The sequence below is a fragment of the Rhipicephalus microplus genome, chromosome 9 (genome assembly GCF_043290135.1).
Source record: "Rhipicephalus microplus isolate Deutch F79 chromosome 9, USDA_Rmic, whole genome shotgun sequence".
Taxonomy (NCBI): Eukaryota; Metazoa; Arthropoda; class Arachnida; order Ixodida; family Ixodidae; genus Rhipicephalus; species Rhipicephalus microplus.
In genome coordinates this window covers 21,497,743-21,511,502 of record NC_134708.1, presented here as the reverse complement: position 1 = coordinate 21,511,502, position 13,760 = coordinate 21,497,743, and the positions used below count along the sequence as shown (strand labels likewise).

Genomic DNA, 13,760 nt, shown 5'->3' with positions numbered 1-13,760 from the left:
CAGGAAAAGAACAGGCTGCCAACTGCTACCAAGAGGGGCACTATGTCTGCCTACTTATTCGGGAGGGGGGAAGAGATAGAGGAAAGAAAGGCAGGACAGATAAAGTAATCCTAGTCATTGCAGGAGAGGAAGTAGCGACTTACTGCTCATCTTTCAAGCAACGATATTCGGTCAACAACAGGACAAATTAGTGCCATTTAATGTGACACCAATGAGACAACACATTTGAAGCTGGCCTTGTGGGTGGCAGGTTGTGCACCGGTGGGTTCTAAGAGTAAAGTAACATAGCAAGTCTGACAACAAGGGGGGGTACCAGTGAGGGAATGGGCACTGCAGCCCTCCGCCCTATGTAGGGACCCGCCCCTGCTGACAACCGTGCGACTCCATCTAATGCAAAACATACTTTTGAACGTTCAAAACACAGATGTTCCGACAACCGTGGCCCAGCCGTCGTCTCCACAACAGTCCTCCTGCCCGCCAAACGTGTCGGCGGAACTCAAGTCTTGGGAGAGGGAAGTCTGGGGTCACCGGCCGCCACCCAACCTCACTTCCCCCAGCACATCGAATCCCCATGCATTCGCCCCGACGAGCAGCCACTCTGCCGCGTCGGACAGCGGCTCCGCGGACTGGTCCAAGGTCCTTGAGGACCTCGAGACGTGCGGACAGTCCAAGCTGCTCCGACAGATCGAGCGAAGCATCATGGGGAGCCTGCCTTCGATCGCGCCCCTGCCAAACCCGGACGTGCATCTGCCAAACCCCGAGACCCTCCAGTACGACGACCTTTACGGCTTCCAGTCCCGACTGCAGTCCGACGACACGTCGACGGAGTGCGAGTTTCAGGTCCCGGACCATGAGCAGACACCGTTCACGCTGTCCCCGTACGAGGGGGGGCAGCCGCACCGTGATGGTTCCGGGATGCCCTATCCCAACTATGGCGGTCACATGACCGCACCTATTCCCATTGAGGTGCATCGGGTTACGCTCTTCAAGGACAAAGTGTATGAGGACTTTGGCTTCAGCGTGTCGGATGGCTTGTATGAGAAAGGTGTCTACGTCAACCGGATTCGACCAGGCGGACCGGCCGACATGAGTGGAATACTGAAGCCTTTTGACAGGATCCTACAGGTATGTTTTTCGCAGTTGAGACTGCACCAACGCAAGGCATTCACTGTGCTAGAACTGCAATGAATCCCAGAGCCAGAGTAGTCCAGTGCTGTCAAGTTTTTAGCAGTTGTAACTAATTTTGACTTGGCCTGCTATGCGTTCTTACAAATACGGCCCTGCGATGCTTTTTCTTCTGCATCCTGCAGCACTGGAGTTTGTGTAGTGCCGAATACTGAGGTGGAGGGAAAAAGAATTATCGAAATCGGTGCACGGTAACAGAAGTTCTTAGCCTTCAAACTTCGCAACCCCAGCAGGCAACAAAAAAACATGTTACCTTTCGCATTACACTCTCCCACTGATATCAAAGGCTGGTTCCAATCATCCTGTGCCTCTTACATAGGCTTGCCGGACAACTCGCCCAGCAGTGGCCGTTGTGCAGTGCTGTGCCACTTGTGCTTGTCGTTGAGTGTTTTTTTAATTTGTGTGTATGTTATTTGCGGCCGAAGCATGTTAGTGCAGTGCTACTAGCGTCGTTTTCCAAATGTTTTCGCACTTTTATATTTCAAAACAAAAATCGTTCTGTATCTGAGGAAGCTTTGTTTTTGATGCTGCTTCTCGTGCAACAATAATACATTTAGACACATTCACCTGTCTATTACACTCTGAAATGCCGGTCCCATTTATTTTCCATATCGTCATATGTATTAGTTTCCCATTCTTTAGCGTTTCCTCTCCTGGCTGTCAAGTGCGAAAACTGCACCTAGAGTGACATACTACCTGTCGCCTCTGAACATAGTCATGAAACTTGCCACGTGGCGTCATTGCAGGGAAGAACAAAATTGTGTTCCTTGGCTTAACTGCACATGCTGAGGTGGCTACTGCCAGTTGGAAACTTACACAAGTTAGCACACATTGGAGCACACATTCGCGCACCACAGTAACTAAGCCATCTCCTCTCCTTCCTCATGTACGGTGCTCGCAGAATAAAGCATGATGTCAAACTGTTAGGAGGAGAAAAGATTTGTGAACACGGAGTGTCACTGGAGCTGTTAAGACCAACTCATTTGTCTTTTTCAAGGCCACAGACAAGACAAGTCCACTTGTCGAAACTGTAGGCTCCTAAACAGCACTCCGCGTTCACAAATTCTTCATCTCCTCATGCTTCCATCTTCCCTTGAACTGCCAGATGCTATGTCCCCTAGATGAAGAATTCTTTATTGTCTCTGGACTTCATAAGCAACATAACAATGGAGCTCTACTATAGCAGTGTCTGTATGTTTTTCAAGTGCAATGCTTCATTTTACTGCAACGGCACGATCTGCTTTTGCGCGAACGGACATTGCTTTTTTTCACTGAGCTCTTTGTATTTGGTGCCTCCAGGTGAACGAAACCAAGACCCACGACTACGACTGCTGCCTCACCGTGCCTCTGATGGCGTCGGCGGGAGACTCCGTCGAGCTGATAGTCAGCCGTCCCGCCTACATCAACGGCAATTCCTCGCACAGAGGCTACGAGCCTTCGTCGTTTCATCCCTGGATCGACGACAATGACCGGGAGGACTGCTCGTCACCACACGGCTCGCGGCCTGGCTCTCAGATTCTGACCAAAACCCTCTGAGAAAGAACAAGCCTTGTATCCACTCCAGGAGAGCTATATTTAATGTGTCTATCTAATGGGCTGTCCATTTCAGTTGCCACTGATTGGCCAGATCTAGACGGGCAGTGGGTCACATTCTGATCCGTTCACAACATCATTTTTACGCCTCAGAGATTTCATAACTCAGGGCATAAATGAAAAAAAAAAAACGGAATGCACTTCAACATAATCCACTTTTGGCCGTGCGAATCTCGAAGGTTCAGATTCTGCAGTCATGTTATGTACACAAATGAGGTTTAATGTGGCCTCGTATTCAACGCTTGTATGCGTTAACTGCACCGTTCGCAGGCATCTGGGACATGCTGACATGCAAGGAAAGACTTGTCAAGTTTGTTCAAGTAGTCTGTGACTACGTTTCGTACCCTTTCTTCGTTCTACTGCACTGTACGAATGAGGTGTGTTGACGTGGTCAAGAGAGCGATGACGCTATGGCTTGCCACTTTCTTGTGTAACGGAGTGTGCGCCGCTGAAATGGACATGTCCAACAAATGACAGTTCCGAGTATAGCTCCCCAGTCTTGGCAACGTGCAAGCCAGAACAAAAGACATAGAGAGATTAACAAGCAGGTGTCTTGGTCCAAACCAACGATGCAGGTTGTGAAACTAACACAGGTAGAGAAAAGATATCGTACACTGCGAGCGGGCTATGAAAGACGCCGCACTTGAAATAATCACTTTTCTTGTTTTACTTCGTCGATGAAACTGTTTCAATGCAGCTGGTGTGAGCAAATAGAGATATAATCAATGTTACCTAAAATTTACGTTTCTTTGAGGTTTATTCATGTGAAGGCTACCATTACAGCAAGATGTTTCATTTTAACCTTAACAGAACAAGTGAACACTGCATTTTGCAGATGGCACAACTCCGCTCCTTCTGAGCTGTACTACTTAGACAAGTATGCCTCGTATGAGAAATTGAACGAGAATCAAGCCGGACCTATTCACAAATTTTCCCCCTTAATAAAGTTTAAAAGTATTTGCTTAAGGCGCAAATAGCAATTTACAAACTGGAGCCCAGCAGCTTCAGGGTGCGACCATTAGAAGGAAACTTTAAACCTGGCACAAGTATTAAGACGAGTGCCCTTACATTCACATAAAAATGCTCTCTTGTGCCCCACTACTTGAGCAAAATGCCTCCTTTCAGTGAAGGATAACTTTCATTGCAAGACTGAAGAAATTTTATCACACTAAAAGTGCATCTCCACGCCAGTGCCAGGACAAGCAACCATGCCCAGAAATCTTTTTGACCTTGAATTGTAAATTTCCGTGTTTGCCCTGAAATGATTAGTCGTACCTTTAACCAGTAAAACTTGCTTAATTGCCCAATATATTTTCACTGCTAGAGTAATTGTACACCTTGGCACGTTTTAAAGATCAGCAAGTGATATTGTGCCATATATTACAATGAGAACTGTTAAGATTGAAATGAAACATCACACATATATGTATATATGTATATATATATATATATATGTAGCTGCTGTTGCCTAGGTAGAGGGCGTTCCTTTGTGAAGGCTTTTATGACCATGAAGAGAACAAAGAACAGCCATCTTTGGGCAAAACAGATTGTGAGACCATGCCTTTAAGGGAGAGAAAACTTGTCTTTCGCCAAGCCAAATATGTTGGATCGCTTGCCGATGTACTCCATCAACCACGCAAAAAAGAAAATCTAAGAAGATCAGCCAACAGTCTTCATACTGTGAACGACTCTTGCTGAACAACCAGTTCTTGTGGCAAGTGAGACTCCTTTCTGGCCTCTTCGTAACACGGCCCCCCCAACAGTTTCTCTATTTTTTACAGTGTTATCAATCTACGAAGCAATGTACTATCTGCAATCAAGTTGTTCCTCAACATTTATTGTTAGCTTGTACATAAACGGTAAGCAATTCTTGTTCAGCATTACTGAGAACAGCTAGTCATTAAAAAATGTTGAAAGTGTGTTCCATGTTTGATCATCACTGATTTACGCGAATACTAACAAAGGCGGCAAAGTGTTACGCTGCTTCCAGTGTTTGTGAAATATCACCGCTCTGCGTCAAGGTACTTTGCTCATATTGGTACCTTCACTGTGTGCACCAGATATAAAATAAGCTGGAAGGTACAAAAAGCAAATAAATAATTAAAATGATGAAAGAACGTTGCATGAAATGGGCGGGAGTAATAATTGTTCCGTTTGGCTATTTGTTCGAAGTGCCTTTTCAAGCTCGTCTATTCAAGGGCGAGCACTGCCATAAACGGTTCTGAAGAGAGACTCACGAGATTTGGCGATGTACAGTTGTTTGGTTTTTCGAGAGTTTCACAAAGCATGGATAATAAAAGAATGCATTCTTCGCATTAAAATGAAATCCCAGTCTTGTTCATTACACGTACCACGGTGATGGCCTATTAGATTGCAGCAGCTAAGTGCCACTGAAAAGAAACAAACATTTATTTTTCTTGCAGGTTCGTGATAAGGAATTTTCAAAGTGAAGTGAGAGAATGCTTCAAATGCCAGTGCTCATTTGGACCATTCCCTGGCATAGGCAATCAGCCGGAGGGGGGGCAAGGGGGGCACGAGCCCCCCACTGAGAAAAGTTGGAAGGGGGGGGGGGGGGGCTGAGCCCCCTCATTTTCGACAGTGGTCACTCCTGGTTGCAGCTGGGGAAACCAGCAAGTAAGGTGCAATTTTTCATCACAACAGGAATCACTGAGTTATGTTCTTGCGGGAGAATGAAATTGTTATGAGGCTATGTTACAATATCGCCAACATTGCTGCTGTGGCGATTTTTCTTGTAGGCTCATTACATACATATGTGTATATATGTGTATATATATATTATATATATATATATAATATCTCGGCTCAGTGAGGCAGGTTAGCTCCCCACTCGGGAAAGAGTTGGTACGCCACTTTTCCCTGGTAATAAGAAAGCTTTAATTTGAAGCCAAAATCAATGACACTGCCCGAAAAAAAGTGACACAGCAAAAATATTCTAACTTTCCTGTCACTTTAACATCTTAGCTGTTCGAAAGTGTCGGAATCGGGGATTGCTTTTTCGAATAAATTCCAGAGTTACAGAGTCGTAAACACGGTTTTTTAAAGTACATTCATTTTCAACAATTGCAGAAATCCATATCCTTACTTAAGTTTCAACCATCCAGTTTGACATACCATTGAACCACTATAAAAGAGACAAGCACTAGGGAGGACTTCTCATCTCTTGTATGAGGTGCCTCTCATAAGCAGGGTAACACATATGCGTTATCTTATCACCGCCTATTTGAATGTACGCACACTGGTGTGTCTCATAAAAAAGTTCGTCTGTACGTATAGAGATGTTAACCCATTCTTTTTAACACAGCAAACCACATTCAATTTGCAGGAGTAGATGCCAAGCAAAACAATTTGTCCACTCAGCTAACCTTTACATTAGACAGGATCTTCCCGCATTGAGGCATTTTTTTTTCTTCGTATGTCCTAACTCATCAATGCTATTTAAAAAAGAGAGAGAGGAAAGGGGGGTTCACAAACTGGATTCAGAAAGGAGATGTACAAACAATATGACATTTAGCCACTATCCCGTAACAGGCATGGTGCGATCAGCAGCAGGCTTGACTTACATGATGTAGGCCGTTGAGCATTTTCCGACGGTTGATGATGTGCTTAGAATGCGAGGACGATGAGGTGACGCCTGGCATCGTGCGTGAAGTGGTGAGACCTGAACAGATCACTCTTGAAGAATGGCGTGAGGTTGGTGATGTTCAACTGGTGAGCCTGCGATTCGAGGGATCAGCGCGAAGAGAGAAAGGTCACATCATTCACTCTACTTTATGGGCTCGATTCCTCCCAATATAATAATAATTGTTGGGGTTTTACATTAAAAAATGACGATATGATTATGAAGGATGCCATAAGGGAGGAATCGGGAAACTTTGATCACCTGGTTTGATTTTTTTTTTACGTCCAAAGGCCTCTGACATACTGCCTTTCCCGAAATGTGGCCGTGGCAGATGGGGTTCGATCCCGCGACCTTCAGGTAAGCAGTTGAGTAACAATCCCCCAAAATAATTTTGGGGGATTGTTTCTACGTTTGACACAACCTTATTGAGAACCAGCAGATAATAGACAGTTACAGTTTACCGGGCTTAGCGGGATTAAAGTGCGTTTGCGCAGTAACATACGTGACCTGTACCAATCACCGTACACATGGTATTTTTCAGGTTTAACGGTACCAAGTTGGCGCGGTTTACGTAGTGTACATAAAAATGGCAGTGGTTCCGGACGCCCGCTTCAAAGTGATTTTGGCGTAGTTATTGAAAGATTCTCTTTGTTTGCAGCAAACGACTGTTTAAAATGACTTAGATTGCCTTCAGTTAGCTTCGACGACAGAGTATTGTGAATAAGTTAGCATAGTTCTTTAAGATAGCTTTCCATTACGAACGTCTCTAGGCCTAACTAGACGATCGATGTAGACAAATCTGCGACATAAAATGTATTGCGTATGGGGCGTGGTTCATATTTATTTACTCCTATTATTAGTAAAAAAATCTGGTAACATTGCCTTGCGCGGTGGCATTGGCAAACACTATCGTTACGTTTTACTTTTCACTGTTCTTTAACTTAATCATTCTCTGATAGATGGCGCCATTGTTTCAGCCGGGTCACGTAAGCGCTATCCCATTAAACTATAAGGTCCTGTCCGCAATAAACGCTTGCGGCGCGGTAATGCTATTCCCTTAACCCACGCTATCATGCTAACGGTAAACTATAACTGCATGCTAATTATACTGCTTTTAAGTATATTGAAGTAACCGTGATATACATGTGAAGAAAGTGAAGTGGACGAAAAGGCTACTCGCCGCCAGCGGGGACTGCATCTGTGGCCTTGTCCCTGCTGTCGGCAAGTTATCTTTTCGTCCGCTTCACTCTTCAAATCCATGACAATTACTTCAAATATATTTAAAAACAATACAATTAATATCCTCCAACACCTAACTTGGCTTCATTATCTGCTGATTTGCATTAAGTGAACTTTTTAATGGACTTTTATGAGACATTTAGTAGCTTGCATACATTATTGGGCTGGTTTCAAATTAATTATTCTTTTTCAACAATAGGCAATTTCTAATACACGAGTCATTTGGCATGCCCTGTTAAAAGTGAGATCTGTTTCGAAACAGTCAAAGTCAAATAGAACTTCTTTCAGCAGTTATCTGGAACGAAAAGTGCGTGCAGTAAGACAAGAATGGATACTCCAAATCGGTCTGAACCAAGGTTATGATGCGTTGAACTTTTGTAAGCAACATTGCAGCTTGACATGTGACTTACCCACACACGTTCAGCATACCAGAACTTTAGCTAGAATGGGTTTACGGCATCCATTCTTGTTTCATTTCATAGAGTTCTCACTTCGGAAAACCTTGCTCCTAATAATACAAGAAACATATCCGACATTGAAAAAAGCTTGATACTGATAAGAAAAAATTTTAAAAATTAAAAAGTATATTTTTTTGGGGGGTGAAATGTTCGTCCAGCAGACCATTAAGCTGATTGCAGATTGATAAATAGTGGAAAAAGAAGCACACCTTCTCCTGCAAGTCCTTCTCCGAGATTTCGACGACCTCTGGCTCACTGCCGTAGCGACTGCGCATGAAGTTGATCTGCTCCTGAACGAGCTGCTTCAGCACGAACAGCAACAGTTCGTTGTTGTCCTTCTTGTAGCTCAGGTACCTCTGGAATGTCTGAAAAAAAAAATGATGATGATGATGATATGAAAATATTAAAGAGAACATTAAACAGTATACACTAGAACCCCTCTGTCAGAGACACTGATGTAATAGACGATAGGGTATAAGAGACACCAGCGGGCATACATTAAAATAGAGGTTGATAATATATGAGACACTATATGGTTAACCTCTCTGCCTTTCCTCTTTGTTTTTCCCTCTTTCCCGTAAAAAAGACAAGATTTGCCCCCTGGTGTATGCCCCTTTCAGAGGGGTTCGACTGTACAAGAATGTTAAAGAAACCCAAGAGGTCAAAATAAATCTGAAATACCCCGCTATGGCTGTCTGATATGTACATAATCTTTACCTGGTTCTGCACGCAAGACTCAAGAACTTAATAGTATATCATAATGCAGCAGTACATGCTACTAAGCTTGTTCATTTCATGTTTCTGGTGTTAAGTCAAAATTTTTACACAGTGAGCCATATTGGTCAACATGAAACTTCACCAAGAAATATTACGGGAGGAACATTCCTTGTTTGGCAAGTTCTCATTATTTCAAATAGAGAGTGCTATTCCAGTACACAGGTCGGCAAACTCTCTCAGGAGTCAACTCTCTCAAACTCAGACTGAGCCGCGAGTCCGAGTGAGTTCGGTTGCGTAATGTTTTGGAGAGTCTTGAGTCTGAGTGAGTTTGGTTGACGAAAATTTCGGTGACTGAGAGTACGAAAGAGCTCCCATATCTCCTGAGCTTCAACTTTACTATCAGCCTCGTGTGTGCTCACATCCATACTCGCATACTTTGACGTATAAGCGTTAATATGCCAGCTCAATATTGATTGATCAGAGGCGTAAGTTTCAGAGGGGAGTGGGGAGGTGCCTTGACACTCCCCCATTAGCTAACTCTTTCTTGGCAAGTTTCTGGTGTAAGTTTTTTCCGTGAGTTGAATAAAAGATGCCCTCACTGGATTACAGCCACTGTATAACCATTACTTGAAGATGCAAGATCGAAAGGTGCTATGGAAAGCAACAGCTATGTGAGATACTTATGTTCAATTGCATTGACACCATGGTTGAAAAGCTAACTACTGTATTTATTCGCATAGTAGGAGCACTTTTTTCCAGAAAATCCGGCTCCAAGTTTGGTGTGCACCTATTACGCGGGGTAAAATTTCCGAAAATTTTTATGTCCGAGTACAGCGAAGACCACTGAGAACGTAAGTTACCGAAGTCACGATATCCGCACTACAATCGAAACAACCTTCTTCATAGGCTACACAAGCGCGAAACGTGCTCAGCATGCAGTCTCATGTGTTCGAGAATTGAGCCGTACGATGCGGTATGCTTAGAAGCAATCGAATTTCCAAAAATATAATATCTAAAAACCCACATGGCCAAAGCGGCCGGCAGGGGGTGTATGTTATGACAAAAAAGCGCCATCGCGGAGTTTCGTCAATTAGGTTTCAGGCCTCCTAGATTATGCGCATTATCACGACTGAAATTCTGTGGGCTGAACGGTAGTGAATGTTCATTTCACGGCCTCGCAGCCCATATCCAAAGACTATGCAATCGAATCTGGAACCACCATTCGAGTTTTACAAGCGCCACCTGTGCCCTCTTTCCTTTAAGTAAAGCCATCGCAAAAAATTACGTTATTCCTGAACTAAACTGCAACTTTGATCACCTGCGACTGATACCAAAAAGCAAGCGACAAATGCTGATTAGGCTTAGTCTACAGTTTGGCATGTCGTAGTGGGAAGTACTCAAGCACTGATCCAGGAGCAGCGCGCGTGATGTGATGTTTAGGTTCGTGGCGGGACAAATCAACGGCAGAAAAAGTCCGCCGAGCTTGTGCAAGCCCGTGTAGGGGCAGCAAAGGCGACAGCTCCCGTCGCGAAACCGAAAAGCTCCTAAATTTGCAGACAAGGTAGCCAACTCGATAACTACGACGCTTTTCCCTACAGGAACCTCAGAGTGCCCTTGATGAGGACGCGATCACACATTCCAAGCAGAAAGCGCGGCCAGAGCCACGCCGGCAATGGTGCAAAGGTTACTCCGACGCCCAGGCGACCGCCCCTTCTTCCTCACTCGGCGAGCCCGCACAACACTGCCGTGGTCTTTTTTTTACTCACTACAGTTAAGTAAGAGGACGTCGAATTGCAACCGTGCAAATACGGTACCGAATCATGGTCAATTTCGAAATGTACCTATTATGTGCGTAAATAAAAAAAAAACTGATTTATCGCGACCAATCTGGGAGTGCACCTATTTGCGAGTGCGTTTGTTATGCGAGTAAATACGGTACACACTAACAGACTCGTGAGTCCACTCGCTCAGGCTTCCCCAGATTGAGATCGAGCAGTGAGTCTGAGTCTGGTAGAGTCAGATTGAAGAAAATTAGCACAAATTGCAAAATATACTTTTTGAGTGAGTTTAAGCGAGCTCCACATTTTTTTGCCGACCTGTATTCTCAACGTTGTAGAACTCTGCTGTCAACTTTTGTAATCTCTGCATTTTAAAACAATCAGGGAGGCCTCAGCAGCCCTCTTGGCCAATTACAGTTGACCAATAGTGGAACTCTGCAACACAGTAGAATTTGGCAAGAATTGCACACAGAAAGCTACCTTCAAGACCCTTCTCGCCTCCAATATAGAATGCTGTGTTTACAGAGCCATAGAGATGCTTTACTCAGAATAATATTTTCTTCGTAGCACAGCTATGTTGCAGAAATTTTTTTGGCGAAGTAAACTTGTTAACAAAGCTTGCATAACGTGTTCATGTATCTCCATGTCTGTCTGTGTATGCATGGTCATTATTACTTTTAACAAATTTGCAGCTTGAAATTACAAGCCCGTTGCTGCAGTCTGACATTATTGAAGACAGTAAGTGGTACTCTGAACAGCAAATTAATACTGCTTACTCGAATCTTTACTGCTCTGGCTGGTGAACACCAACTATTATAACTTCAGCAATACACGATAACGAGATGAAGGATGCGGGTGAGTTAACGAGGTGTCATGCCAACACACAACTGTGAAGTGCAAGAACTAGAGAAGGCATTGGAAGAAACAAGAAAAGCGGGGTGATAAAAAACACACCTTGGATCGACACAGTCTGCCATGCATCAATCCTCGCCTCACCTTGCCTTGAACCAGAACCCTTGTAGCACTGTGCTTTACCATCACACGATCACATCGCACACCTTATGCTTGCACCAGATCCTTCGCAGCACTCTGGCTTACCGTCACACATCCCATCAATACATCATACAGTGCACTCCACCACATCACTGCTCACCTTAGCCATGCTGCGCATGACGCTGTACTTCTGGGTGTTGATGAAGCTCTCGAGCATGACGCGGATCGCCATGTTCACGTCGTCCTCGAGCACGTGCTCACGCAGGTGCAGGCGTGCGTGCGCCTCCGCAAGGCGGATCATAGACTCGATGTGACGCACCGTGATGGGGACGCTTCCCGTCAGCTGGAAAAGCAAAGCAAGAGAAACGAAGCAATCGTATAGGATCTCTGCCGATTGACCAAATGCTTTCAAACCAATTTTTACTTCAACGATTCTAACGAGGAAAAGGATCAGAGGCTTAAGGGCTTGAGAACAAATATCAACATAGTCTTCATTCTCAACCCCTGACAAGAACGGCAGGTTAAAAGATGCCACAATGCAGCTTTCAACCTGTCGTCAACCAGGATATATTGAAATATCGGTTATAACAAAGTAAATGAAATAGTCTTGCAATAGATATGGTGTTGGGGATACTATACATTTATAACAAATTTTTGCATATAACAAACTTATTTTTGTGTAAGAGGCAACTTTGTTTTAATGAGTTCAAGTTTCACCAACATTTGCGGTGAAATAAACTTCAAAATTCAAATATGACAGTACTTGAACAAATAAAACTTTGGCGGACATAAGACACAAAGTAATTGATTGATATGTGGGGTTTAACATCCCAAAACCACCATATGATTATGAGAGACGCCGTAGTGGAGGGCTCCGGAAATTTCGACCACCTGGGGTTCTTTAACGTGCACTCAAATCTGAGACACACGGGCCTACAACATTTCCGCCTCCACCGGAAATGCAGCCGCCGCAGCCGGGATACGAACCCGCGACCTGCGGGTCAGTAGCCGAGTACCTTAGCCACTAGACCACTGCGGCGGGGCAAGACACAAAGTACACCTTGATCCTAACTTAATTATTTATATGAGGGAGCTGCTACTACAAAGAGATACAGTGAAACCTTGTTAAATCGAACTCGGATTATTTTGAAATCCCCCTTAATACGAAAGATTTCCGCGGTCCCATATCTTGCAATGTAAGTTTGAGAGGATAATTTGGAGCGGCGGCCGGCACCAATCCGGTTAGTTCGAAAACTTTGGGTGCAATGTGCCAGTTTCATGTCCCGACTTCGCCGCAAATCAGATGAAACGATGGCCCTTAATAGCCAGAAGGCAATTCAACGTAGCGATACTAATGAGTGGTAGCTGAAGCACCTCAGCCTCGCTACTTCCAATGCAAAAAGAAAAAAAAAAAAAAAAAACAGCTTCAGGATCAACTAAAACTGGACGTGCTTCACTGCAATACAGCAGTGACGCGCCCGCAGCATACCGCATGCTTCCAGCAATATTAGCGGGTCATGGTTCACTCATTCTTTCTGAGATTGTAAAGAAATTAATAAAAGACAGTTTGGCAGAATTCGCAATGTATGCAAACCTCTGATTGCCGGTTGCTGCAGCAATTCGCGCCTTTGCACTGCTGGCGAGTTCATGCCAGCAACACCTACTTCAAAAACTAAGCTCAGAAGTTTCAAAGATCATTTTTTCCAGCCAAAACACATCGCAAGTTTCTCGTCATACTGAACATTTTTAAATTCCTATTTATCCCAGAAATAATGTGCGAATGGTCGCATCACGACGTGCTGACGCAGCGAGGTGTAGGCGACGTGCTGCCAACGTGTCACTACTGTGTTGCAGTGATTTTCTTTTCTGTTTTTTTTTTTTCTGTAGCAGCAGCAAGGCCCACCATTGCCCCCGTGTTAATGCCAAAATTAAGATTAGGTATTGCTGAAAAACATCACCCTTGGAGCCACAAGCTAGCCGGCACAGCATTAATAACATAAATTACGAGCACTGATTACTTTCAACAGTTTTAGGCTCTTTGCATTTGACTTTTTGAATGTTCTGTTAATTCGAAACCCCACTTAATTAGATTTCTCGCAGGCCCAATGACTTCGAATTGACGATATTTTACTGTATGTGTTCACTTTACGCCCATTT

General features: G+C 44.2%; 2 protein-coding genes across 4 annotated transcripts in view; one reads left to right on the top strand and one right to left on the bottom strand.

Moving 5' to 3' along the window:
• Positions 1-5,104, top strand: part of Grip (Glutamate receptor interacting protein) — a 174,020-nt gene extending 168,916 nt beyond the window's left edge. For all 3 annotated transcript variants that reach the window (XM_075873293.1, XM_075873291.1, XM_075873292.1), the window contains exons 18-19: positions 425-1,125; positions 2,485-5,104. In XM_075873293.1, the coding sequence (XP_075729408.1) occupies positions 425-1,125; positions 2,485-2,721 (938 nt within the window). In that variant the 3' untranslated portion in view covers positions 2,722-5,104. The remainder of the gene's footprint in view (positions 1-424; positions 1,126-2,484) is intronic.
• Mcm2 (DNA replication licensing factor Mcm2) overlaps positions 1-13,760 on the bottom strand; it is a 47,144-nt gene that overhangs the window by 9,182 nt on the left and 24,202 nt on the right. The window contains exons 16-18 of the mRNA XM_037415619.2: positions 11,764-11,946; positions 8,325-8,480; positions 6,360-6,513 (exon numbers count right to left, since the gene is read on the bottom strand). Of these exons, the coding sequence (XP_037271516.2) occupies positions 6,403-6,513; positions 8,325-8,480; positions 11,764-11,946 (450 nt within the window). The 3' untranslated portion in view covers positions 6,360-6,402. The remainder of the gene's footprint in view (positions 1-6,359; positions 6,514-8,324; positions 8,481-11,763; positions 11,947-13,760) is intronic.